This window comes from Mustela nivalis (genome assembly GCF_964662115.1).
Source record: "Mustela nivalis genome assembly, chromosome: 12".
Classification (NCBI taxonomy): Eukaryota; Metazoa; Chordata; class Mammalia; order Carnivora; family Mustelidae; genus Mustela; species Mustela nivalis.
The window spans coordinates 2628882-2653942 of record NC_139031.1 but is presented as its reverse complement, the minus strand read 5'-3'; the positions used below and the strand labels follow the sequence as shown (position 1 = coordinate 2653942).

The 25061-nt window shown below is 59.9% G+C and overlaps 1 protein-coding gene across 1 annotated transcript; it reads left to right on the top strand.

The window, feature by feature from the left end:
* Window positions 1-229: 229 nt before the first annotated feature.
* Window positions 230-7901, top strand: EN2 (engrailed homeobox 2). Its single transcript, XM_082692958.1, has 2 exons — window positions 230-2371; window positions 5652-7901. The coding sequence occupies exons 1-2, from the start codon at window positions 1705-1707 to the stop codon at window positions 5966-5968; spliced, it is 984 nt and encodes a 327-aa protein (XP_082549084.1). The 5' UTR covers window positions 230-1704; the 3' UTR covers window positions 5969-7901.
* The last annotated feature ends 17160 nt before the right edge of the window (window positions 7902-25061 follow it).

Below are 25061 nucleotides of genomic sequence, written 5' to 3'. Positions count from 1 at the left end.
GTGGGGGAGGGGTCGCTCTGGGGTGTTTTCTCTCCGGACGGTTTTGAAGGTTTGGCCGAACCGTCAGCCTGCCTCTCCTTCCCCAGACACAAGCCGCGTTGTCACCCGCCATGCTCCTTTACTTCTCTTCTCCCGCACGGAGCCTCCCGTCGCGCCCCCGCGCTCCGTGGGATCTACACGCGTGCTGCAGGAGGGTCTGTGTTCCCGGGGTGGAATGCCGCCTCTGCACGGCCTCCCTGCTCACGCACACGCGCACACATGCACACTTACAATGAGCGTCTACAGGAGGAGGGTCCCGCGCGCCCGCTCTGCGTGTAAGACAGGAATCTGCCAGGCTAGCCAAGTCAAGAGTAAGTGACAATTTCCCTCTCCACCAGCAAGGAAAGGAGACGACAAACGTCCCTTTGTACCTCGGCAGCTCATTTAATATTATTTATGCATTTTGTGCAAGGAATTGTGGGATTTTTCCCCACGGTAAACAATATGGAAATGTCAAAAACCGCAGTCTTCCAGCGCGTGTCCACGGACGCACACCGGGGTGACCTGACGGGGCTGTGGCCGGGGCTCCTCGGGCCCCCGAACCGAGAGGCGGCGGCGAGTGCGCGAGCGAGCGCAGGAAGCACGGTCGCGGGCTCGCTGGGGCCGGCGCTCCCGCACGCGGAGCCGGAGGACGCGGCCGCTTTAAGGGGGGGAGGGGCGGCGGCGGCGGGGGAGGGGCGGCGAGCGGCTCCTGTCACCGAGCGGCCGCCGGCGCGTCACGTGGGCGCGCCGCGCCGCGGCCATTGGCCCGAGGCACGTGTCCAGGAGCCCGGCCCGCGACGTCACTCGAGGGGGCTCTGTTAAAAATAAGAACAAAAATCCAGAGTGAAAGTGTCTCAGGTCGCGCCAAGTGGCCTGCAGAGCGCCCGAGCCCGCGCGGAGGCCGAGGCGGCGAGGGCGCGCAGACCGCCCGGCCCGGCCCGCGCCTCCCGCCGCTCACCCATGCGCCTCGGGCCGCGGGGCTCGGCGGGGCTCGGCGGGGGCGCGGCCGCACGCCGGTGGGGCGCCCGGGCCCGCAGCGGGGCGGCGGCCGAGCGCAGCGCGGGCCCGCGGGCCTCCATGTGCGTGCTGGCGGCGGCGGCGGGCGCGCTGACCGCTCGCGCCCCGCACCCTCGAGGGCCGGCCGGGGCGCGCGGGCGGGGGCGGCCGGGCGGCGGCGGCGGCGGCGGCGGCGGCCCGAGCGGGCCCGGGCGGGCGTGAGCGCGGGGGAGCGCGCTGCCTGCATGCGCGCAGCTCCGGCCCCGGGCGGCCGCGGCGGCAGCGCGGGAGCCGGAGCCGGAGGCAGCCGGACGCGGAGCGGAGCGCGGAGCCCTGGAGGAGCCCCGGCTCCCCGCCGGACCGTTGTGACTGGGTAGCGCCCGGGGAAGGCGCGCGGCGAAGACGAGGACCCGACTCTTTTGAACCTCCCGGCGTCTGGGCGCGGGGAGACTCTTGGTATTTTCTAACTCAACTCGCGGATCGGAACGTGGCTCCCCTCCAAACGCGGCCGGTGACTTGTAGGACCCCAGCCCTGGCCTCGGCCGCCGCGCACGCCCTCGGAAGCCTCGGCGGGGTAGGAGCGCGAGCCGGCCGCGAGTGTCTCGGTGCGCGCCACGGGCGGGCCGAGGGCTGATTGGCGGGGGGGAGGGTCCCCGGAGAACCAGTTTGGGATTTGTCGTGAACAGCATGGAGGAGAATGACCCGAAGCCCAGCGAAGCGGCGGCGGCGGAGGGGCAGCGGCAGCCGGAATCCAGCCCCAGCGGCGGCTCGGGCGGCGGCGGCAGCCCGGGCGACGCGGACACTGGCCGCCGGCGGGCTCTGATGCTGCCCGCGGTCCTGCAGGCGCCGGGCAACCACCAGCACCCGCACCGCATCACCAACTTCTTCATCGACAACATCCTGCGGCCCGAGTTCGGCCGGAGGAAGGACACGGGGACGTGCTGTGCCGGCGCGGGAGGAGGACGAGGCGGTGGAGCCGGCGGGGAAGGCGGCGCGGGCGGCGCGGAAGGAGGCGGCGGCGCGGGCGGCGCCGAGCCCCTCCTGGGGTCTGGCCGAGAGGCCCGGCAGAACGCGCCCAGTGCGCCCGCACCGCTGCCCGGCGGCGGCGGCGGCGACTCTCCGGGCGACGGGGAAGGCGGCTCCAAGGCGCTCTCGCTGCACGGCGGCGCCAAGAAAGGCGGCGACGCCGGGGCCCCCCTGGACGGGACGCTCAAGGCCCGCGCCTTGGGCAGCGGCGACCTGTCGGTGAGCTCGGACTCGGACAGCTCGCAGGCCAGCGCCAACCTGGGCGCGCAGCCCATGCTTTGGCCGGCCTGGGTCTACTGCACGCGCTACTCGGACCGGCCTTCTTCAGGTGAGCCCGTCGTGGGGAGGCTTGCGGGGTTGCGGGGCGGCACAGGCGGGGGAACTTGCCCGAAGGAAGAAGACACCAGGACACCACCCCCAACCCCAGCACACACAAAGACGCACAAACAGACATTGTGTGCGGCTGACGCTGGCCAGGGCAGCGGCCGAGGAGGAGAGGGGGCTGGACTGATTCGCCGGGGGGGGGGGGGGGGGGGGGTACAGATAGCTTCGGAAAACAGAAGCGACAGGACCTTCCCTCTCAGTCTTGCTTTTGGGGCCACTACCAAAAGTCCCTAATCTGCCGCTCTCCTGGCTGGAGTTTATTTGGTGACACCGCGGGTGGCTGGAAGACTGGCCTAGAAGCTAGCACTCTTAACCCTTTCTCCGTTCTTCCAACTCAGTCCAGACCCAGGACCCATGTTCGGGTCCTGCAGACCTAGACTGCTCCTACGACCCCGTTATCCCAGATGAAGCCAGGGAAGAAAGAGCTAGGTTCCAGGCTCTTCCTTAGACCCCTGGGCCCGGGCTGAGGAGGGAGGAGCAGGGAATAGATATAGGGAAGGGATGGCAGTAGAGGGGCCCTTCTCTGCGATTACGTTGCCTGATTGCAGGGTAGGGGAGCTCAGCCCCCATCTTGCACACTGCTGGGAGGAGGGAGGCCTGCAGTCCCCCAAAGAAAGGACCTTCTCCTGGAGGTTTCCTGGGGCAGCTCCCAGGGCGGAAAGAAGCCGATTTCTGCAGGAGGGTGGGTGGAGGGGCCCGCGGGTGTTTGCAGGGGTTCTGGGTGTATTTTTCATAGATCTGGATTTTTAAAAGCTAAATGCACATCCATGTAGAAATCATCGGTTACATGAAATGGGGGTCCGTGGCTGCAAACCGCCATTAGGGACGGACTCCATTTGTCCCGGAGCTGGTAATGCAGACCCGACCCCGCTGGCCCCCACCCCTCAACTGTTTTGTGGGGTTTGTTTACCCAAATCCCAGCACAACCGAGTCTCCACTTGGCCGCCTTCCCTCAGAAACGTGTTTGTGTATTTCTGGTGAAATCCACATTTCTCCAGCTAGATCTGAAATTTGCTCCATTGTTCTCGCCTCCCTCCTTTGTTAATATTTAATTAACATATAGACTCACAATGCGGCCAGCGAGGAGCCTCGGCCCGGCTTTGTGCTGCCGCAGAGCCCCGGCCGCGCCAGGCCCCGGTGGCCGAGGGAGCCCCGCAGCCCGGCCGGGCCCCAGCCGCTGCTCTTCCTGGACTTAAAAACAAAACAAAACAAAACCAAAAAAACACCAAACAAAACAAAACAACAGCAACAACAAAAACAAACAAGCAACAACTACAAAAAAGAGACCCGTAAGGTAACGTTTGTGTTCCTCGGCCGTTTAGAAAGAAGAGAGGCAGAGTTTTCTTCGCTGATGTTTGCTTCTGTTTCTCAAGTGTGTGCGTTTTGAAAGAAAAAGAGAACTAAAAATTCTGATCTTAGGGAGATTTCCTTTCCGCAAAACGGTGTGTATCGGTTTACGGGCTGGTTCGTGTGTGCAGGAGGAGTCTGGCGGGCAGGGCGCGCGCTTCCCCGCACAGTGGAGGCGCAGAACCGGCTCCCGGAGCACGAGGCCACGGTCGGGTCCGCGCGGGTGCGGGGCCTCGCGAGGCCTCCCGGAGACCCCGCTAACCCTTCGCGCGCGCCCCGGAGGCCTCTCGATCGAAGCCCGCCCGCTGGCGCGGAACCCGCGCCCTCGGAGTGTGCGCGGCGGGAGCGGTGGGTGCGCGCGCGCGGGGGTGGCTGTGTGCGCGGGGCCGCGGCTGTGAGTGTGGGTCTGCCCCCAAATCCAAAAGGCTCGGAGTTTAAGCCAAACGGCCCTTGGAGACCCCTCGCCAGCGCCCACAGCCCCTCTTCCCGAGTTTGCCTCCCCGAGAGCGCACGGCTGGGTCTGCGGGCAGGGAGTTCTCCGGGTCCGCTGGGTCTGGGGACCAGCCGGACCCCGCGCCCCCTGCTTTCTTCACTCTCCGGGTTCGGGTCTGGTGCGTCCGCCGAGATCCCTCCGCCGCTGCTGTGCAGGGTGGCGGGACTGTCCCCTGGCCTGCAGGGTGGGCTCTGAGACCATGGGGGTTCTGGCAGCTTAAGGGAGCCGGCAGGGGTCCAGCCTCCCTGCTGCGGGCTGTCTGGGAAGGAGCTGGGGACGGAGCTCCCCCAAAGCTGGTTCACTTCCCAGAGTAAGAAACCCACACGTGCAGCCCAGACTCCTTCCCCTAACGGGCCTTTGCCGTCTCTTCCCTCAAAGACACCGTTGTAGGGCTGAATTTCTTGATACCACCAAAAAGAAAGCGCTTGGCCCTCCCCTCTGCTCCCCTCACTCAGGCCTTTTCAGGTGGTGGGGTCCTAGACCTCGCCACCACTGTCCCACAGCAATCTCGAGTGCTGCAGGGGGTGTCCCAGCGGGAGGAAACCCGAGTGGAGGATCAGAATTCTCTGCACAGGGTCAGCTGGATTCCTCTGCGGTCTCCAGGGAGGCGGCTCCAGAATGGGGGAACCCGGTCCCCTCTTCTGCCGGGGAGACTTGGTGGGAGGTGAAGGGGGAGCTCTGAGTGGCTCAGTGATCCTTCCCCATCCCCGGCGGATCCCTGTGCTCCCTCCTCTCCTGGAAGGAAACAATGAACTTGGGCCCACAATGCTGTTTAGGGGAGGCAGAAAGGGGGCTGGGGGGTGGAGGCAGAGCCAGGGCCTCTCCCGCTCTCTGGATGCACCTGCCCCCTGACTCCGCCACCCCTGGCACCCGAGGGCATCCCCTGTGGGCAGCCAGTGTACTTCCTGTCGCCATTCTCTGGGCTCGTGCTGCTGCTCTGGCTGCCCCTCCCCTCCCCCAACCTTTCCTAGGGCCTCCCCCGGGCCTCCCTCCCCTTACTCCGGGACAGAGAGGGATAGCAAAGACGGCCCTGCTAGGAAGTTTGGGGGGTTTTCTTTCCTGCAGGAGTTTTCCTTTTATCTGGAGACCTTTCTTTCTTCTTTTTAGAAAAATCTTAAGTAAACTCTGTGCCCCATGTGTGGCTGGAGCTCAGACCCCCAAGATCAATACTGGCATGCTCCACCGCCCCCCCCCCAGCCAGCCAGGTGCCCCTGGAGACCTTTCCGCTAAGCCTGCCCCAACCGCTACACATCTCCTTACACCCCATGATGTCCTGAGCCTGGCTTTCCAGGGGTGGGTCCTGGAGGTGGCTGATGGGGACCTGAGTTGGCAGACAGGCCTGGAGCCCTCCTAACCCAGTTCTCTGTGCACCGCGCCCACCCAGGTCCCAGGTCCCGCAAACCAAAGAAGAAGAACCCCAACAAAGAGGACAAGCGGCCCCGCACGGCCTTCACGGCGGAGCAGCTGCAGCGGCTCAAGGCGGAGTTCCAGACCAACAGGTACCTGACCGAGCAGCGGCGCCAGAGCCTGGCGCAGGAGCTCAGCCTCAACGAGTCGCAGATCAAGATCTGGTTCCAGAACAAGCGGGCCAAGATCAAGAAGGCCACGGGCAGCAAGAACACGCTGGCTGTGCACCTCATGGCCCAGGGCCTGTACAACCACTCGACGACCGCCAAGGAGGGCAAGTCGGACAGCGAGTAGGGCGGGCGGGCGCCGGGGCCGGCCTCCGTTGGCGCTAAGCAATGCAATAATTTAAAATCATAAAGGGCCAGTGTATAAAGATTATACCAGCATTAATAGTGAAGATATCGTGTATTAGCTATGGTTCTGCAATATTCTATGTATATATAATTTACAGGTGGTGTAAAATCCCAAATATCTGACTATAAAATATTTTTGAGTTTTCCAGTGTTTATGAGATTATGCTAATTTTATGATTTTTTTTTTTTTTTGCGGAGGGGGCTGCTTAGGGTTTCATCTTTTCTAATCCCCTAGGCTCCGTTGTGGGACTTGGGACACTTTTATTTTTTAATTTCAAAAGAAGAAAAAAATTAAAACAACTTGCTAAAGTCCAAAGATTTTTATTGCTGCATTTCACGGGACTGTGAACCGAATAAATAGCTCCTACTTGGTCTCTGAGTTCTGCCCCTTTGTCTGTGTGGGCCTGGTGAGGCCAGCAGGAGGGTCTGCACCCCAGCCCGGCAGCCGGCAGCCGGAGGGACACTGGGGTCCTGGGAGGAGTGCCGCTGCTTCTTGGCGGTGGGCAGGAGCGCTCTGGGCTGGGCCGAGGGGCCTTCCAGGCCCCCAGCCGCACCGGCGCTTCTCCTCCGGCCTTCTCTCCTCTTCCTCCTCCTCCCCCTCCTCCTCCTCCTCCCCCTGCTCCCCCCTCCTCCTCCTCACCAAGGCCTGGCCAGCACCTCCCTGTGCTTCAGTCCGCGTCTGTCTTTCTGTCCCCAATCCAGCCGCCCCGCTGCCACAGCCAGCTCTCTCGCCTCTGGGCACCACTTCAGGGATCCCAGGCCCATAGGCCCAGCATGTGGCCGGTGGTGGCGGAGCTGCCCCTGTCCTGTCCCTTCAGGCCCCAGGACTCTCCTGCTGCCCTTCAGCTCCCCCAGGCGCTCCGTGGGCCCCAGAAATGGTGGAGGTCTGCTGCCTCCGGGGCAGAGGGCTCTCCCGACGGAGCTGGTGTTTTCTTCCTTTCTTGTTTTTCTTCCTTTCTTTTTTTCTTTTCCTTTTTTTTTTTCCTCTTTTTTTAAGTGGCTGCTTCTGCTTTGGAGAGCATTCTTTCAAGGTACATATGTGTGTGTGTACGTATCTGTGTACCGCGTGCACACAGGCACGGAAGTGTACGAGTCCACAGTTCCCCAGCATGTGGCTCCCTTGACTTTTAGAGGAACTCAGAATCCTCCAGGATCGTGAGGAAGGAGGAAAATGTGTAAATAATCATTTCTTATCACTTTTTGTCTTTTCTTGTTTTTTTTTTAAATATACATTTTATTTTTTGAAGGTGTGGTACAGTGTAAATTAAATATATTCAATATATCCCCACCAAGTACATATATATAAACAAACACATTATCTATATATATAACTCTGCACTGTCTTCTGTTTAGTGTATGGGAAAAGAATCGTGTCCAAATGTCCATCTGCAGCCGGGACAGCCCAGGGGCGGGGGCGGCGTGTGTCGGTAGCTGAACCAGACCCACAGCCGAATGCCCCCCTCCCAGGACTGAGGGTGAACGTCTCTCTTTGCCTTAAACCTCTTTATTTCACTGCGATAATAGTTTCACTTTGTACATACTAGTGCAAACCTTTTTAAAAAGGAAACTATAAAAAAAAGTTGTAATTTAAAATTCTGTGAATAACCATCTGCTGCTTAGGAAACTCAATGAAATGATATGCCTTTTTAGCAGGAAGCAAAGTTTTTTTGTTTTTTTTTTTATTTTTAGTTTATAAAACATGTGCATTTTACAGTTCCAGCATCAAATATTTATAATCTTATGAGAAATGAATGTTTCTATTTACAACTGTGGTTATCAGCATTGTGAACATTTCTCTTGCATTTTTTGTGTGTTTAAATTCTTGAAAGTTACATTAAATAAAAACAAAACCCGCTTTATTGTAAAATATTGGATGTCCAAGTTGGCATGACTAGTTTTTCTAAGTGTGTTTCCAAGTCTGGCCCAACGGCTCTGGGCCTCCTCCCCGTCGTGTGGGTGCTCCCTCCCTTTGCCGTGATCGGAGCAGGGGAGCACCTGCCTACCTTCACAGGCAGAGGTGCAAATTAAAAAAAAAAAAAAAATGAAGACACTTTGAATATCTCCATGTGTGAGCACAGAAAAACCAAAGTAATTTAAGTACACTTATTTGCCAGAAGGAAGTGTTCAAAAGTATGGTGCCATTTCATTGCATAATTGTTGAAAATCCTACGAAATGCAACAGGTTTGTCTCTCCACTGTTCCTACAGGAGGGAGAGAGATGTTGCTCCCGAGGGGGAGGGTTCTCCTTTTTCATGTTTTGTTGTTGTTTCTATGCCCAGAGCAAAGGACTTGGACACATCCAAAGGCTGAGGCAGGGGAAGGACAGACTGTGTCTGAGCTGACCAGAACACCAGAAGCATCCATCCGGGTAGCGTTCTGGGGAGAGTGGTGACAGCCAGGGTGTCCTGCCAGGATAGCTGAGTGCACAAGGTGTGCCCAACTGATCTCTGTCCAAACTTCCTTGCCATGAAAAAGAAAGAAACTCAGAGACTCGCAAGGATCATTTGCTGCCAAAGGAGATCCGTATTTTGGGTTCTACATTGGCTTCCCAAATGGAAGCTGGGCCTTTGGGGCAGGAGAGGGGCTCCTCCCAGGATTTGCAAAGATGCATCAAGCCAGAGAAAGCTGGGGTCTCACCACGGAGGCTCTGGAGCCCTACCTGCCTAGTCTCAGGAGTGCCCCAGGGTCATCGCCAATAGGGTGTGATCAATCAGGAAATCCCAGTGTCTCCCCCTTCCCCTACATAATTCTGAGGATTCTTTAGAGTAAACACAAAACAAAAAGGACAGGGGCAATTTCTATTACCTGATTGGTCACCCTCTCTCTCTCTCTCTTTTTAAAGACATTAAACATTAAACAATCATTCTTTTTAATCTGTTCACAAATCATAACATTATTGATTGAAAACGGTACATTTTCTAAGGTACAGTTTTCTACTGGTACAATTTTCTAAGGTAATGAGTTCCTTTTTTGTAAAGTAATGAGTTCCCCATCCTCAGAGGAGTGCAAGCAAACACTAAGCCTGCAGCAGCATAGGGAGTTTTTCTTTTCTTTTCTATTTATTTATTTATTTATTTATTTATTTATTTGTCTCTGACAAGGGATTGGACGGAATGAACCCCTAGACCCTCAAATGGTTGAGATTCTGGTTTTGCTCCCATATTTATTACATTTTAAAATTCAATCTAAGTTTGAGGCTCGTGAAGAGTCCCTGTTGCCCCAGCCGGCATCTCTCTCTCTCTCTCTCTCTCTCTCTCTCTCAGTGGCAAGTGGAGACCAGAGCCAGGCCTGCAGGGGAGGCAAGGTCCCTTTCTGAATCCAGAGCCGGATTGCTTCCTCCTGGACTCAGGGCTCCACCAGGACTGCAGCTCCGAGAGTTGGTGGAGCCTTGGGCTGGAGCCCCAGCCAGACTGTTCAACCTCCAGAAGGCCAGTTCCATAAATGTTCTTCAGAGGAAAGCGGGGTTGTAAAGGAAGCCCTTGCTCCTTCCAGCCGAGGGCTGCCATGGCCCAGGCCTGTCTGGGTCCAGGATCCTCCAAGCCCAGCAAAATCTATGCGGGGCCTGAGAGCCTGGGTGGGGGAGTATAGATGCCTGTGGCCGCCTCCCCTTCTTGAGCGGTGTTTCCTGCGGGTGTGTGGGGGGGTGCCAGAGAGGCTTAGCAGGGCCCCTTGGGGTTCAGAAGTCCTTCCTCTTCCCACCGCCAAAGTGGTGAGATGAGGGGGGGTCCAACCGTCAGGCTGGAGTCAGAATCCTAGGGTCAAAGCAGGCCTGAGGGTCGTCTGGTGTGGACCACCATGGGCTTTCTTAAGGGGAAGCTAGGAAGGAGCCACGCAGCTGACCTCGTGTGATCTCCAGGAGGACCCAGACTTTGTTGTTGTTGTTTGCTTTCCTGGACTCAAAAGGTGCAATCGCTGGGGGCTTCCGGACGCCCCGGGCAGGTGTTCGGGCACGCGGCGCTCGGCTGGCTCCCCGCACACACCCAGACCCCAGGCGTGAAGCGCGCTGCCCGCCCCGCGCTGGCTGGGAGGCCGCGCTCGCTCGCCCTCGCTCGGCGGCAAGTCGTTCCGCTTCCCGCGGATTCCACAGCCGACCTCCGCCGTCTCGCCTGCCCGACAGCTCCCCAAGCGCCCGGGGACGTCCCGGCTCCGCCGAAACCCGCCGCCGCCCAGGAGCAGCCGCGGCTGGAGGCGCATAGACACTGGCGACCCAGGGCCAGAGCGCGGTGCCCACCGCTCTCTGCAGGGCACTCCCGCACCCCGACACCCGCGCCACACCCGCACCGCAGCCCCTGCGCCGGGCCTCGCGGGCTCCCCTCTGGACGGACGCAGAGGACGGAGGGTTGCGTCCCGGGACCCCGCGTGCTGGCAGGCGGGGGAGGCCCCTCGCGGGCGGAGACGGGCGCGCGTGGGTGCGGCCGCCGGGAGCTCTGGCGCGCGTGTCCCTGACCCTGGCGAGAGCGACCCCCCCCCACCAGGCCGCGTGAGCCCTGGATACACAATTCACGTTGTTACTAATTTCAAATGCTTCATTGTATTTCTGCGGCGCGCCCACGGAAAAAAAAAAAAGGCCATTCTTGAAATCGCCTGAAATGTGATAATATTCATTAAAGTGGCTCCTAATTATGAGATTTAATCAAGCGTGGTCCGCCGCTGCTCCGTCTCTGGCTGGCGAGGCCGACGGTGGCGACCGACGTTACTATGACCGTCCGTTACTATTATTGTCGTTGTTAGTAGCCCGGTGCTCAGGTGCCAGAGTGCCAGCCACATCTTCAGTTTGGGGATTTGGGGGGCCCAAGATGGAGGGAGGGGGGCCAGAGCGACTCCGGGGTCCCAGGGAACAGGTGTGGCCCAAGCTTACCGCCCTTGTCGGCCCAGTCCCAGGCCTGAGTGAGGCCTGAGCAACAACTCTAGAGGCCAGAGGTAGGGGGTCCCCAGACTCCTGGGCCCTCCATCTCCCTGAGAGATGCCAGGGCCAGTTTTCTGGGAAGGGGAACCTTAGGTCCAGAGCACGGGACACCTACCCCCTCTATTGGCTGGCCCCCTTTCAGAACTGAGACCCGCACTTTGCTCAGAGCAGAAACAAAGAGTAGCCAGATCTGCCTCCCAGGCCGCCTTTCCGGCCCCTCTGCCTGGAAGGCATCCCAGAGAGGCCCTGTCCCAGTCCCCCCCCCAGACTGGGAAGGAAGTCAGGGTCAGGGTGGGGCGCGCGGGCGGGAGGGACCCTGGCACAGTGGGGTGCTCCATGGGGCCGAGGAACGGCGGGGATCACTGCGTGCACTGACGGTCTGGAAGCACCAGGGCGGGCTGCCTCCCGTCCCCATCTGTCGGGCTTTGAAACTTGGCCGTGCGGTCGGAGCGTCGGAGCGGGCGCTGCCTGCGGAAGGGGCCGCCCAGAGCCTTTCAGCCGCGCCTTCGGGGTTCTCTCCTCCCGCCAAGTCCTTTGTCTGGAAGGGGACTGTCAGCTCCGCCGCGGCTTGCCTCCTCCTTCCCCCAACCTCTACCCCCTCCGCTAACTGCCCTTTCTTCCTTTCGCTTTTCTCTCCTCCTTGGATGGGTAATCACAGGCTCCAGCTGCCAAGCGCGCGGTGAAGAGTGGCTGCCCCGTTTCTGTGTCTGCGGCCCCTCCCAGCCGCAGACTGGCCGCTTCCCTCCAGCCTCGCGGACCCGGGCCCCTGCCCTCTGGCGTCACTTAGCGGCCAGGGGACGCTGCACTGGACTTTTCCCTTTGGGCCAAAACTTTGTCCTGAGGTTTTCGGTAGCTTTAGTCTCCCACTCCTAGCAACAGAATGTGAGCCCTGGAAGCTGGTATTTCTTCGAAATCAGGGAGGGGGTGCGGGGGAGACAAGGCAGAATCATGAAGCTCCAAGGCCAGTACCCCTTTTCTATCACTACAAGTAAGGTGTCCCCAATACACCGCTTACGCTACAACTAAGAAGTCTCAGAGTATACCTTCCCGTGTGAAAGCATCTGGGTGAAAGTTGGGAAAATCTCGGTCCCTCGAATGCATGATGACCAGGCTGGGTTCCAACGCTTGTTTGTTTGGGGAAAGGCTGAGGCCAGCCAAAGCAGTGGGCTGAGTTTGCTTCCACACTTGGGCTCGGTCAGCTCAGGTTTCAGGTTTTTTTTTTTTTCCATGCAAACCCATAAGGTAGCCCATAAGAAGTGCCCCACAGTGAAGGTAAACTATCCTAACTGCCCCCAGCCCAGCCCAGCTCAGCCGGCCATTCATCTCTCCAATAGCAAGAAAACTGACCTAATGGGCTTCCCCGTAGAGTTTTTCATGAGGGAAAATGAGCCTAAAGCACCCGGCACAGAACAGGGCTCAGGGCTCGGCAAGTGAGGGGTTGCCTCCCCACTCAGCAATGACCCGTGTCGGGCTCTGCCTCCCACAACCCTGGCGCCTGTTTCTGGTGGAGCGCCTAGCCTTCTGCAGCCTCTACAGAGTTTAAAGCAAGGAAAAGAGGAAATCGTGAGGAGGAGAGTGGATCACGGCTGTGGCTCCGACACACGCACACACGGCCTCACTACGGGATGTCCCGCCACGTTTTTCTCCATTACAGCATAAGTAAGATGCTGCTCCTGGGATTTCCACAGAAGCCCGGCCACGTCACACAGCACTCCATCTCCCGTTCCCATCTGTGGTCGCTGCGCTTGGCGACATCATCCCATCGCCCTGAGCCCGATGTGACTCCAAGCACGGGATGCCGGCAGCTTACTGGACAGCGAGACCGGAAGCCAAGCTCCACGTGGCACGTGGGCCCCAGCCCGTGTTCATGCCCCTGCTGTCCCCCACCCCCCGTGTCTCTCCCGCTTCCTCCAAGAGCGAGTGGGCGCCCTGGCGGTCTGATGAGCTGCTGGGTGTGAAGAGCGAAGGGTCTAGGTAACCCTTCTAAATTAATTGCTGTTCCTATAGCTAAAAGCATAACAGGCTTTGATTACATGCTAACCAGAATGAAACATAATCCTGAGTTAATTATGTGGAGATAATTTTATAATTATATCATTCAATTTAAGAAGCAATGTGTTGTTAACCTCCTAATTTTCACAAGAGTGGTGATTCAAAATAAAAATGGACATAAATCGGGACCTTCTGAACGACCCATCCCTTTGTCTTTCCCAAGTGGCAGAGTGAGGATCACTGCAGCCCACCTGCTGAGGGTTTACCTGCAGAGACCCCCCACCCCCACCCCAGGAGAGTGGAGCCTCTGGAAGCCTCGGACAAAGCAGGCCAGCCGCAGAGCGTTTCCCAGGCTGCCCTGCTCTCCAGGGCCCGGGAAGCCCATCTGCATTTCTATTCTGCCCGGCTTGTAAGTGGAAGTAACACCCAAGGTCCTGCCGCAGACCCCCACCCCCATGCCTGGTCCGGGAGACACTCCAGCCGGGAGCGCGAGGAGCCTGGGCCTGGGCCTGGGGCTGGGCCTGGGGCTGGGGCTGGGGTGAAGGTCAGCCGCAGCCACCCCTGCAGGTGGTTCATTTCCTCCCCCAAACACGAGTGCCCTCCGAGGGGTGCCCCCCGCAGCACAGGACTGGCTGTTCCCGGCCTCTCCTCCGTCCTGTCCATCCCCAGCCCTCAGCCGCGGGGCGAAGCTCTGGTTGGGGGCGGGGGGGGGGGGGGCGAGGCCGTCTAAGAGGTGCCCCACTGGGATCCGCTGGAGCCCCGTTCTGCCCGACAGCTGGCCCTTCCGAGCGGGTCCGGGGAATCTGCAAAGGGCTGGAGGGTCAGGATGTCGGGTCTGGGCGAGAGCGAAATTGGTTCCTGCGAGGATCAAAGGTCAGCCAGACTCACTCCCTTCGGCGCCGGGAGCCCCCGCATCTACTGTGGCCGCTGCTCGCTGCCTCTAAGGGGGCGGCAGGACCGCGGATGACCCCCTGGCGGGGAGGGCCCCGGCTTAGCGGGAGGGAGCGCGCCCTGAGGGCTCAGAGCCCCGAGGAGCCAGAACCAGCGCGTCCGAGGATGGTCAGCGCCGGAGCCGACACCCCGAGCCCAGCGCGGGCGTGACCTCGTGCCCCGCGCGGAGTGGGCATCGGGGCGCAGCGCGGGGGTGGGGCCGGGGCTCTCGTAGCCGCGCCCGTCGAAGCGTCCGGCGGGGGCGCCCAGGGCCGGCCCCTGGCTTTGCACCTCGCGGCTTGCGGCCCCTCCCCTCCCCCTACAGGGGTATCTCATTCGCACCTTTTTTCTCTAAATGCTTCCTGGTCTAACTTGAATATGCAATGAGGCGCCAGAGCTTTGTGGCGGAAATATAATTAAACTGGTGAAAGATGTAGAAGATGAAGAATGAGGATGACATCAGGCCGATTTCACACTTGGCAGTCGGAGAGCTGGGCCCAAGCCGCGCTCTCGCCACGCAAGGCAGATCAAAGTACCCTGCCCCGGCTAAAAAGGCAAAAGGAGACTTAAGTATGCTAATCCCCAGGACAAATATATTTTAATCTTGTTAGAATACAAGTTAATGCCGCAGCTCAGTGGCTGAACTTGGTCAGACGGTGGAGATCCATTTTTATTTTAGCTATGAATGAGGTAGACCTCCTGGTGCATTCATAGGTAGTGAAAGTAAATGTGCCAAACCAGCCCCTCTTTGGGCTGGGTCCCCTCACCTAGAGCTTGCTTTGCTGGAGGAGGGGGATTGGGGAGGCTCCCGGGATGGCAGGATTCCTGACACCATCTCTCCCCGTGTCTCCCTCTCTCTGCACAGGATCCTGACGGCCGAGGAGGAAACTCAGCTCATTTGGCACAGAAGAAACTGGGAAACTCTGAAATTAATTAAAAGATTCTCCAAAGCAATCTGTTTCCCTTTAGGCCTGAGGTTTGACAACCAAACCAATTCCTTTCTATCAGCCCCCTCACTTTAATTTTTACAATGTCAATTTTCATTACTATTAATTATTTGCTGAGCTCCAACTGTATATTCAGGACTGCCCTGATTAGGGGGAAGCTCTCAGGTTCTTGCGAGTTTCAATTCCTATTAGATGTGAAGGTGCTTGTATGCAGATGGAGGTCATTAGTTACAGAGAGAGGAGGCAAAACTCAGTCCGTCGCACTCCCCTGCAAACACAGCCATTGTGGTAAAATGGTACATGAAATCGCAGGTGTGTCTGTACGTCAATGTGTGAGCATGTGAGGGTACGAGCCCGGGAGCTAGGGTGCGCCCACTTGACGGGGAGGTTGCAGGAGGCAAGCCGGCCCCAGAAATATTGCTGATGGCAGCCATCTAAAAGGTAATTTCTGTCTTGCTGCTCTAGTGTGTGTTAGAGTTCCCCCTGCCTCAGGCATAAAACCTGACTCCCCCTCAAGCCAGCCGCACATCCCGCATTCCAGAGACCTGCCTTTGCTGTCCTCAGCTCCCACCGACCCAGCGTCCCCCCCCCCCAGGGGAGGAGAGGCGTTGGGCAGTGGGGGAGGGGAGGCTCCCAGCCGCCCCCTCCCCCTCCCAGGCGCGCCCCGGTTTCCAGGACTTGGGAATGTCGGTCTGCCCTAATCCTCTCAAGTCTCCCTCAAGTTTTGAAGCGGCCGCCAAGGTGTGGTGCGGGCTGTACCCACGCACTGCTCTCAGAACAGTCCATGTGCACCTGTGTGCTCCCCAGCCTTCCTGGCAGTCAGGTGGGGACGCCAGATTAGCCCTGACCAATGATCTTGGGGACAAAGTGGCTCCCTGGGACCCTTGGGTCTGAGGCTACTAAAAGCAGCTGTGAGTTCCCCACGTTTTTCCTCTCCTGCCTTCAAGCTCTGGACACTCAGGTTAAGCTGCAATGTCACAGAGCACAGAGGCCCACGTCTGCCTGGGTCCCTCCGTGGCCGTGCGGAGCCGAGCCGCCAAGCCACGTCGGACATGCAGCGGTGGACTCAGCCGACCATGAGATGCGCGGATTTGCCAGCAGGCCCCGGCCCCAGAGGGCCTCCCTGAACCCTGGACTCTGGGGCCAGCCTGTCCTGAGGGAAGACAGACGGTCCCCCTGCCCCGACCGTTCAGCTCCGTGTCTTCGCTCTCCACGTCTCCCCATCTGCACCTTCAGGCGTGTAGACCCAGATAGAAGCCCCAGGCACGCCCACGGCCACAATCATCCCCACTGCCACACACGCTTAGTGTGTGACTACGCGGGGGGTTCGCTGACCGGGGAGGGACAGAACGGGGCGCAGGAGGATGTGGCATCTTCCATGGGGGGTCAGGTGTGCATCAGCTGCTCCGTGAGAAGCCCTTGGATGCGCCACATGCCTTCGCACCGCCCGGGGCCGCCCTGTGATGTGATGGGCTATTTCGGTGTTGGACGCGTTCTGGTAATCCGCTCTGGGTGATCAAAATTCAGGGCTGACGAGTTCGGTGGCACTCCTCCGTCCAGCCCTCTTTTCTGATGATCTGGGTGACACTTGTCTAACTCAGATAAACTGACATTTTCATTTCTATTTACCTTAGCAGGAGGAAAACCACACGTGATTGGCTGTGTGTCTCGTATGACCCCTTCCACCCAAAATTATAGTGTTTCTACAGTACGGAAAACTGAGAGCGGCGAGGCGGGCTTTTCCCTTGCCTTTGAGAGAGTAGCCATTGACCGACATTGCAGTTTCCTGTCATTTGCTAAGACAGAGGCAGAATTGGTCCAGGACCATCCTGTCCTGGGCCCACTCTGGGTCCCTCAGACCTTGTTTGGGGTGAAGGGTGTGTAGGGGGAGCACTAGGGGAAATGTGACTGTGTCTCAGCCAGCAGCTTGAGACAGGCCCCCAGGACCCCTACTGCCTCACGGGAGGGAGGAGTGGGGGTGGGGTATGCAGGAGGCAGAGGCCCCCGTCTCAGACCAGAGGCCTGGAGCCAGCCTGAAGATTTTCTGCTGGTGGGCGGGCCTTCGGACCACATCCTGGGTTATGGTCGTCCGCGGGTGGCCGTGTCCTGGGTTGGGGTGGGTGGGGAATCATGCGGACATGACCCCCAGATGCTAGATCATGCAGGGATGGGGTGTGGAGGGTGGCTTCAAGTTGCACCGTGAACAGGCCCAAAGTGATGGTGTTCCTAACCGCTAACCCCTGAACTGCCCAGACCGCTCGCCGGGCTCCACGATGGCCTGCAAGGCTGCAGAGGGGGTGGGTAGGGGCGAGACGGCTGAGGGCAGAGGGGCCGAGCAGGCCCAGCCAGGCAGGACAGTTGCCTGCCAGTGGTAGGGGTGGTTGGGGGGGCAGAGACCCTGACTGAAGGAGCCAGATGAGCTGAGGGTCCCCAGAGTCCAGTGAGGGAGGCCCCAGCCCCTGCGGCCTGGGAGGGCGGGCGAGGCCTGTTTCCCCAGCGGCTGAGGCCCCGGTGAGCACAGCAGAAGGAGAGGACCAGCCCCTGCCCTGCGAAAGCTCCCGTTCCCGGGGAAGCCGCCTCCGGAAGTTGACCTGAGGAGCAGGTGTGCGTGTGTGCCGGTGAGTGTGCACCCGTGTGAATTCCGCACACGACCATGTGTGGGGTGTGCAGCCGTGTGTGTGTGTGTGTGTGAGTGGGCACGCCTGTATGTGCGTGTGTGCGAACCTGTGTGTGCCCACGTGTGTGCACACCCGCCCATGTGTGCATGCTGAGTGTACACCAAACCTCTGTGCGAGTGCACGTGTGCATTCGTGTGTGCACACCTGCGTGTCAGGTGAGTGAGCTCTCTGTGAGGCTGGTTTCTACCCGATACTGTATTTGTCATAAAACGCTAATTGCTTTGGGACCCGAAGTCAAACCGTGATGTGCTCAACGGGAGGGCAGCCCTCTTCTCCCATGAGATTTTTGGAGACAAGTCGGGCAACTGCTCTGCACACTGAGGTTAGATCCTTGAGGTCGGCTGGGTGTCAGGAGTGCTGATCCTCGCTGGGATGGATGGGTAGCCTCGGCCAGCAGGGCCAGGGCCGGGGGCGTTGGGATTGCTCACGGGGACCGAGGCATCTTGAGAACACCTAGTGCCCACTTGCCAGGCTGGTGTCCCTGCCTAGAAGCCTGGAAGGGGACATGTGACGCTGTAGGAGAATCTGCAGACCCACACCCAACTGTGCCCACAGGGCGTCCAACTTGCGGGCAGGAGAGAAGAAAGCAATCTGGAAATAATCCTGAAAACTAGGAAGACTTCCATTTTTCCTCCGACCCAGACTCAAATTGTCTTTCTGGGTCTGGCTGATTCCCGTCAGCAGGAGGCCTTTTTAAGCATCCAGAACACAAGGGACGCAGCACAGGGGCCGCTGTCCTTTACTCTCTGCTCCCTGAGAAACCGCACAACGCGAAGACATAATGATGAATTAAGAAATGCTTTTAGCTGCAGTGATCACAACGGCATCTTCAGATACTGAGTCGTATAAACATGAAACACTTCATTTATCCAGCCTGTCAGAACTGCTTAACATAAAACGAATTAATAGTTGTGTCAGTTAGGATGCTCTCAATCACAAGGAACAGAAAGAGAGAACTCAGCCCGGCTCAGACAAGCCGCACAGTTCAGCCGGATGGCGTCAGGTCAGGCTTGACCAAGGCTTGCCAAAGTCATGAGGGCGGGTTTCCTTTGTCTTTCCCTCTGCCTGCCGAGGTGTCAGCTTCATTCTAAACCATCTTCCTTGCATGGAGTCGCCTTCCTGCAAAAACTTGGTCATGAGCTTCCTAGTTCACATCCAGAAGGACAGCTACAGCCAGCTCCAGGTCCCACCCTCAGAGAGAAGGGCCTTCCCAAAGGTTCCCAGGGAGCGTTTCTCCCTGCTTAACTGGCTTAAATTGGGTCACGTGACTTCCCGGAGCCAATGATCAGGGGATGTGCTGACCTATCCAGCAGCTGGGGCCCTCCCTGGGTTGGGGGCGGGGCCAATCTTTCCCCAGAAATCCCTGGGCCTGCGTGGAAGGAAGCATTTGGAGGGGCGGGGGATGGGGCCCAGGGGAGGCGGCACCCACGCGCGAACTCTGCAAACAGGCTGGGCCCATCCTGGGGAGTGCTTCCTCGCCCCAGCTCTGCTCCAACCCCAGCGAGACCTGTTGGCTCCCGCCTTGGACATGTTAGTCTCCTCCTGACTTCTCTGGGGCTTCACTCCTCATCCCTTCCGCACCGGCTCGCCCCTCCCCACCGTGTCCACCGTGGGTCCACACTCCCGGTCCGTGCAAGGCCCGGGCACCTCCTGCTATGCGTGGCGTCCGGGTGTGCATTTGGACACTGCTGTCCTCTGCACCACCTTGGCCCGACTGTGACTTTCAGGGTTTCCGCTGTCTGTCCAGACACCGGGCCCTCCCGGGGCCGGGCCCCCCGGAGTCATTGTCTGCAAGACCCCCTTTTCATCCCAGAAGAGCAAAACCCCTTTTCCATCTCCAGGTGACTGCCTGTCCCACACCTGCCTCTGGGCACAGATGTGACGAAGACGTGTCGGCCCGTGAGGTTTCTCCAACCAGAGATCTGTCCTCTGAGTCGGACTGGGCCTTCCTCGGCTGTAGGAAGCCCCCAGTGCCTGCCTGCCCCTGACCCGCTGCTGTGCAAGCACACATCCGGATTCTTCCAGACTCCTCTCCCGCCTTGCTCTCACGCTGTCCCCGTGGCCTGGCCCACACCGCATTCGTGGGTTTTCTCTTCCCCCAGGGTCCCTCCCGGGGAGCCTTCCAGGCCACTCTCTGCTTGGGTCAAGGGTCAGGCTGGATGGAACCCCCAAACAGGGGCTCCAGGAGGGGTCTTCCTGGGGGGGTATTCCTGGAGCTACAGGTCGCCCACCAGGTCCTCTGACCCAGAGAGGCTGCCTCAAGGCTGCGGGGGTGGGGGGGCAAGCATATGTGACATCACACCCAGCTAACGTGCGTCCTGTCCACAGTGTCTCCATCTTTGGGACACCGGGAGGAACGGAGGGCTGTTGTCACTCTGCAGAAAGTGTTGGGTGACCTGTACAAAATTAATTTCTTGGCTGTCGTGTGAGTTCCCAGGGGATGTATTCACACACTTGCTGTGATGTGACAGCCTGGACACAGGCCAGTGGGAGGACTGTGAGACCCAGGGGAGGGGAGGCGACGAGGGTGTCCCACACACCCACAATGTGCCACCACCCGCTGCCTCTGGGGATGACCCACCGCGGGGTGGCCGGGAGCCGGACTCCGGGCTTGGATCTCCGGTCGGCCACCGCCCAGCTGCCCGAGTCCGAGAAAGTCCCTCAGGCTCTCTGTGCCTCAGTTTCCCTATTTCTGGTGCCTTCCGCTTTAGGCAGTCAGAGGGTCACCTGCACCCGCGGGCCAGAAGCCCGGACACTCCTCTGTGCCTTGCCTGCTCCGAGTCATCAGCTCCACGAGCCTAGGTCCAGGCCTGCGACAGACGGTGGTCAAAGGCCCCCGTGCCCGGCACAGCCTCCTCACGGCAGCAGGAGGCCCTCCGGCCGGGCAGCTGTCCGTCTGCGAGTCCCGCGTCCTCCTCCAGCCAGGCCCGTCCCCCTCGTCTGCTGCGACGATTCTCAACCTTTCCAGGTAAAGGCACCTCTTCTTAACATCCAAATTCGCGCCGTGAGGCCCATAACCTGATGGTAGCTGTGGGTTTAGTACTTTCTGAGAAAACAGACGGCACCCGAAAAGCTCTGCGTTCGACGATCACATTAGCACCCACACGGATGTGAGGCACAATTTATATACGTGCACGTACATATGCACATGAATATGCGTGTTCAAAAATACGTATGCCTGTACGTGTATCCTTAACATACATACCCACAAACATGTATTTATAAACATCGATACCCACACATATATATATTTATATAAATATATACACCTACACATCTGTACACGGACTCATACGCCCGCAGATACGTACGTGGATGTGTACGGCCACAAACCCACAGGTGGCTATAACAAAGAGGCCCCAAAACGTAGTCTATCTGCCAAGAACACGGAGGTTTAATTTCTCTGATGACGGCTTCTGCAGGGAAGGGGACACAGAGGTGCGACAGCTCTGGTCCAGGGGGTCATTTGGAAACCCACGTCCCTCCCTGCTGTTGTCCAACAGGACTCTCCGTGATGGCGGAAACATTCTGCGCGTGCCCTCTCCAGCATGGTAGCCGCTAGGCCACGTGGCCCCCGGGCACTCACAGTGTGGCTGGTGCACCTGAGAAGCCAAGCTTGAGTTTTGTTTAAGCTTAGCTCATTTAAATTAGCTGCCCATGGGGCTGGTGGCCAACGGCATGGGACAGCATGACTCCACCCCAGCCCTGATGGTTCCCATCCGAGAGACCCTGCTCGGAGGGGGCAGCCTCAGGGGGAGCACTGTGTCCGCTCACACTGTCTTAGAGAATCGGTCCAGGGCCACTCCTCAAGGCAAGGAGCTCGGGGCAAGGGACTGACCGGGCAGCTGTGGCAGGGATGCGCCAAGTTTCCGTACAGGGACAGTGGATACTGGTGATCGTTGTCTGAGCTGAGTCCCCTGAACCTGATATGTGCCCTTTGTTCCGTGTGTAGCCTCTGGCCATCACCGCACACCCAGGAGTCCTTGACTAGAGGCGGCCGCCCTCCTGGCTCAGTTCCTAGTCAGTCCTTTCCTGTCGGACACCGGAGCCCGTTCTGAGCTCTGCGCCCCCCTGCCGGTTGCTGATCTTTCCCTGATCCCCTTGGACAGGGCTCCCTGCCGCTTGGGGCCCCGCTGCTCTGGGGACTGACCCCTGTAGCCCTTGGGACACCCCACCCCAGGTGTCTGGACTCAGAGCGGCCCGAGAGCCCCCACATCATTGTCAAAAGACCTGGCTGGCTCTTGGCTCCTTCCGTCTCCCCAGCAGCCCTGAGAGGGACTGTCCGTTCTGCCTGGGGAGTGAACTCTGCTTGGCATCCTTCCCTAAGTCCTCTTCCCGCGAACAAAGCCTGGGGTCCAGCCCTCCTGTCACACAGAGAGATGCCAGGACGCCTCCCGGCATTCTCCGCTTTGTCTAACAGGAGATCTGACCACTTCAGACTTCCCGTCCATCCGTATTTGTGGACTGTTTCTGTACAGTGGGAGCCGGAGGCCCGGGACCGCAGGGCGCTGCTCCCGCTGGGGCCCCTGAGCGGCAGCAACTAGCGCTCCCAGCTGCAGGGTCTCAGGCCGAACGGCAGATTCTGTGGTCGCCGTACACGTAGTGTGACCGTGTGACGCGACTACTCACACCAGGACTGTGCCATCGAGACTGTCCTCTGCCCATGGAACCCAGGCTCAGGGGGCAGAGCCTGGTCTGAAGGGCTGAGCAGTTTCCCAGCAGAAGGAGAGCGCTGCTGGGCGGGCAGCCAGGGGACGGGCCTGCGGGCCTTCCCGGGCGGGACGCTCTGCGGGGAGCTCGGATCTGGGCCCAGGCAGATGCTTTCTCAGGGCTGCAGACTTCCTCACTCCTGAATGAGTGCCCAACAGCGGGGAAGGGTCCTGGCGGCCCCTGAGTCCCAGACACGGTGGCTGGGCATGAGTCTGTGCACGTGGAGGGGGCCCCAATGCTGGTGGGACCAGCAGGGCTTGGGATGGAGGGAGGCCAGCCCCAGGCAAGTCGGAAGGAAGCCCTCCCTGGCTGCCGGGCTGGGCCTCGGGAAGAGTGGAGAACACAGAGGCTGGAAGTCGGCAAAGAGCCTGCCTTCGTGGACGGCCTAAGGAGCCAGGAGAGGCCGTGGAGCGTGCTGTGGTTGGAAACATGCGGCCGGAGGCCTATCTGGGGGCAGAGAAAGGGCGGTTGGACGGAGGGCCAGGGAGAAGGGCTAGCGGCCTGCACTGGGCCTGGAGGCCTCAGCAGGGAACCCCAAGGAACAGAGGCTGAGAGAGGCGGCTGAGGCTGGAGGCTGCGTGGTTTCGGCAGCTGGCAGAACAGGGCTGCCCCCGCCGAGCCGGCACCTGCCCCTTCTCCTTGGTCAAGGGAGAGCAGGGCCCCGTCCAGACACCCCCATCCCTTCCACCCAGCACAGGCTGGGGCCACCGAGTCGCAGGGCAACGCCGCTTTGCTGCTAAGTGTCGTTGGCTGTCCCCTCGGGCACGTCCATCCCACCCCGGTCAGCAGAGGAGGAGGGATCCTCGCGACAGGAGCAAATCTCCTGGGGGAGCCCCCTCCCCGGCCCCAGCCCCTGGCCTGCCCCTTGCTCCCAGGGCTCGTCCCGAGCACCCCTGGGCGGAACTTCATGGTTCAGAAGCCACCAGAAGGGGAAGGGTGAATGGCAGCCGTTCCCAGAGTCCGCCCGAGCCCGGAAGGGGCCGAGCCGGGCTGCACGCTCGGCTGCGTTTTCTGTGTGCCGGGGACTTTAAAAGTGGGAAGAGCCGAGGCCCAGAGAGAAAAGAAGGAACATCTCAGGAAGTGCGGGGGCGTCCGCTCCCACCGGTTCTACATTTCTAATCAGGGCAGGGCTTGGTGTGGGGACATGAGGCCGGGAGGCTTGGCCACAGGGCAGAGCATCAGGGACGGGCCTGACTTCGGGGTGCCAGCCTTCCCCAGGAGGAGGCGGGTCAGAGAGAAAGTCTTAGGGTGCAGCACGGAGGGGGCCCCTGGGCAAGGCTGGAATTCCTCCCCAGCGTGGGGTTTGCTACAGGACAGCGTTCTCTTCCGTCCTCGTGTGACGGTGTCATTCTCAGATGCTTACCATTACCTGACAGTGTTAGGGACACGTGTCACTGACGGGCAAGGAGCTGTTTGGAGAAAAGACCCCCTCGTGCCAAGCCGGCGGCTCAGCCCCAAAGCCCATGAGGCTGGAGCTGTCTAAGCACCTGGGCTTGGGGCTTGGGGCTAGGGGTCCAGAACCTTCTCCCTTTACGGCCTGAGGTCCCTTCTGCATGAGGACGGTGCAGCGGGGCTCAGAGCCGGTCCTGGAGGCCGGCCGCCCCTCGGGCTGTTGCCATGGTTGGCTCCAGGCATCCTTGGGGGCGCAGGAAGCACGGTGGCCCACTCGATGGGGCCTGAGAGAATGGGCTCGTGAGGAAGACGGAGATTTCTCTAGAAGTGTGCAAACAGTTTAGTGAAGCCCACAGAAACAAAAGGAAAAGAAGGGAAGACAAAGCCACAAAGGGCGCAGAGCGAAGCCAGACTCAGCCCGGAGATGAGGCTCATGGGAGGAGCAGGGCGGGGGTGGGGGTGTCGTCCGGGCACCAGGGATGGGGACGAGCGACCAGGGAGAGGAGAGCCTGCGGAGCCTCTGAGGGGCTCCCGAGGGCCGGAGGGGACGGCGAGGGGAGCGGAAGAGGGGCCGAAACACGTGGCCAGGAGCAGTTGAGGGGGACGGGTGGGGACGGCCTCATGGAGCAGAGCGTCACGGCGGTGCCAGTACCGTCAGATCGGGGAGGCGGCAGAGGAGCGCGGCCTCTCGCTTTCCCAGCGCAGCACAGACCTGGAGCCAAGCGTGAGGGATGACCAAGGTCGCCCGCCTGCTCGCCTGCTCGTCCCAAGCTCTTTCCTCCCAGCCTGCTGTTCGTTCCTGGCCCGGCGCCTCCCTCCTTCCTGCCCCCCTCCCCGCCTCCCTCCTTGCTTTCTACTGAGGTTCAGCGGGCCTGTAACAGCATGGGCCCTCGGGTGTGGGGCACAATGCCCGGATGCTTGTATCTGCGGGAAACGGCGTGCCAGGCAGCCTGGCGGCTGTGGCTGGCAACACCGGGGTGCGTATCTAACCGCGGCTGAGAGGGGGCATCTCCAAAGTCCCCGTCACACCCAGGGGATCTGGTGACCGTAAGGTGACGGATGTTAACTAGACTTGTGGGGCTGGCTTCGCCGTATATTCAGCCTGCTCTGCAATCGCTGTCGCAGCGGGCCTCTGGGATCCAGAAACCTGGAGGGAGGAAGAATGATGCAGATAGGGAGGGAAGTAGTGACCGGCCAGGAAGCAAGAGGGGCAGAGCTCAGGCTGCAGGGCCTACAGGGGTGCAAGGCCAGGAGGCAGGGGTGGCAGCCGCTGGAGGAGCAGGGGGGCAATGGGGAGGCAGGAGGTAGTGAGAGGAGGGGGCAGCTGGTGGAAGGAGACAGCTGGGGGGCAGCTGGACGAGGGGCAGCTGTTGGCGGAGGAGGAAGAGGAGCTGGAGGAAGTAGAGGGGAAGTTAGAGGTGGAGCAGCTGGAGGAGGGGGAGAAGCTGGAGGAGGGGGAGGAGCAGCTGGAGGAGGGGG

Coding starts and splice junctions, on each gene's coding strand:
- EN2 (XM_082692958.1), top strand. CDS start 1,705: ATGGAGGAGAATGACCCGAAGCCCAGCGAAGCGGCGGCGGCGGAGGGG. Junction 2,372..5,651: donor CTCGGACCGGCCTTCTTCAG/GTGAGCCCGTCG, acceptor GCGCCCACCCAG/GTCCCAGGTCCCGCAAACCA.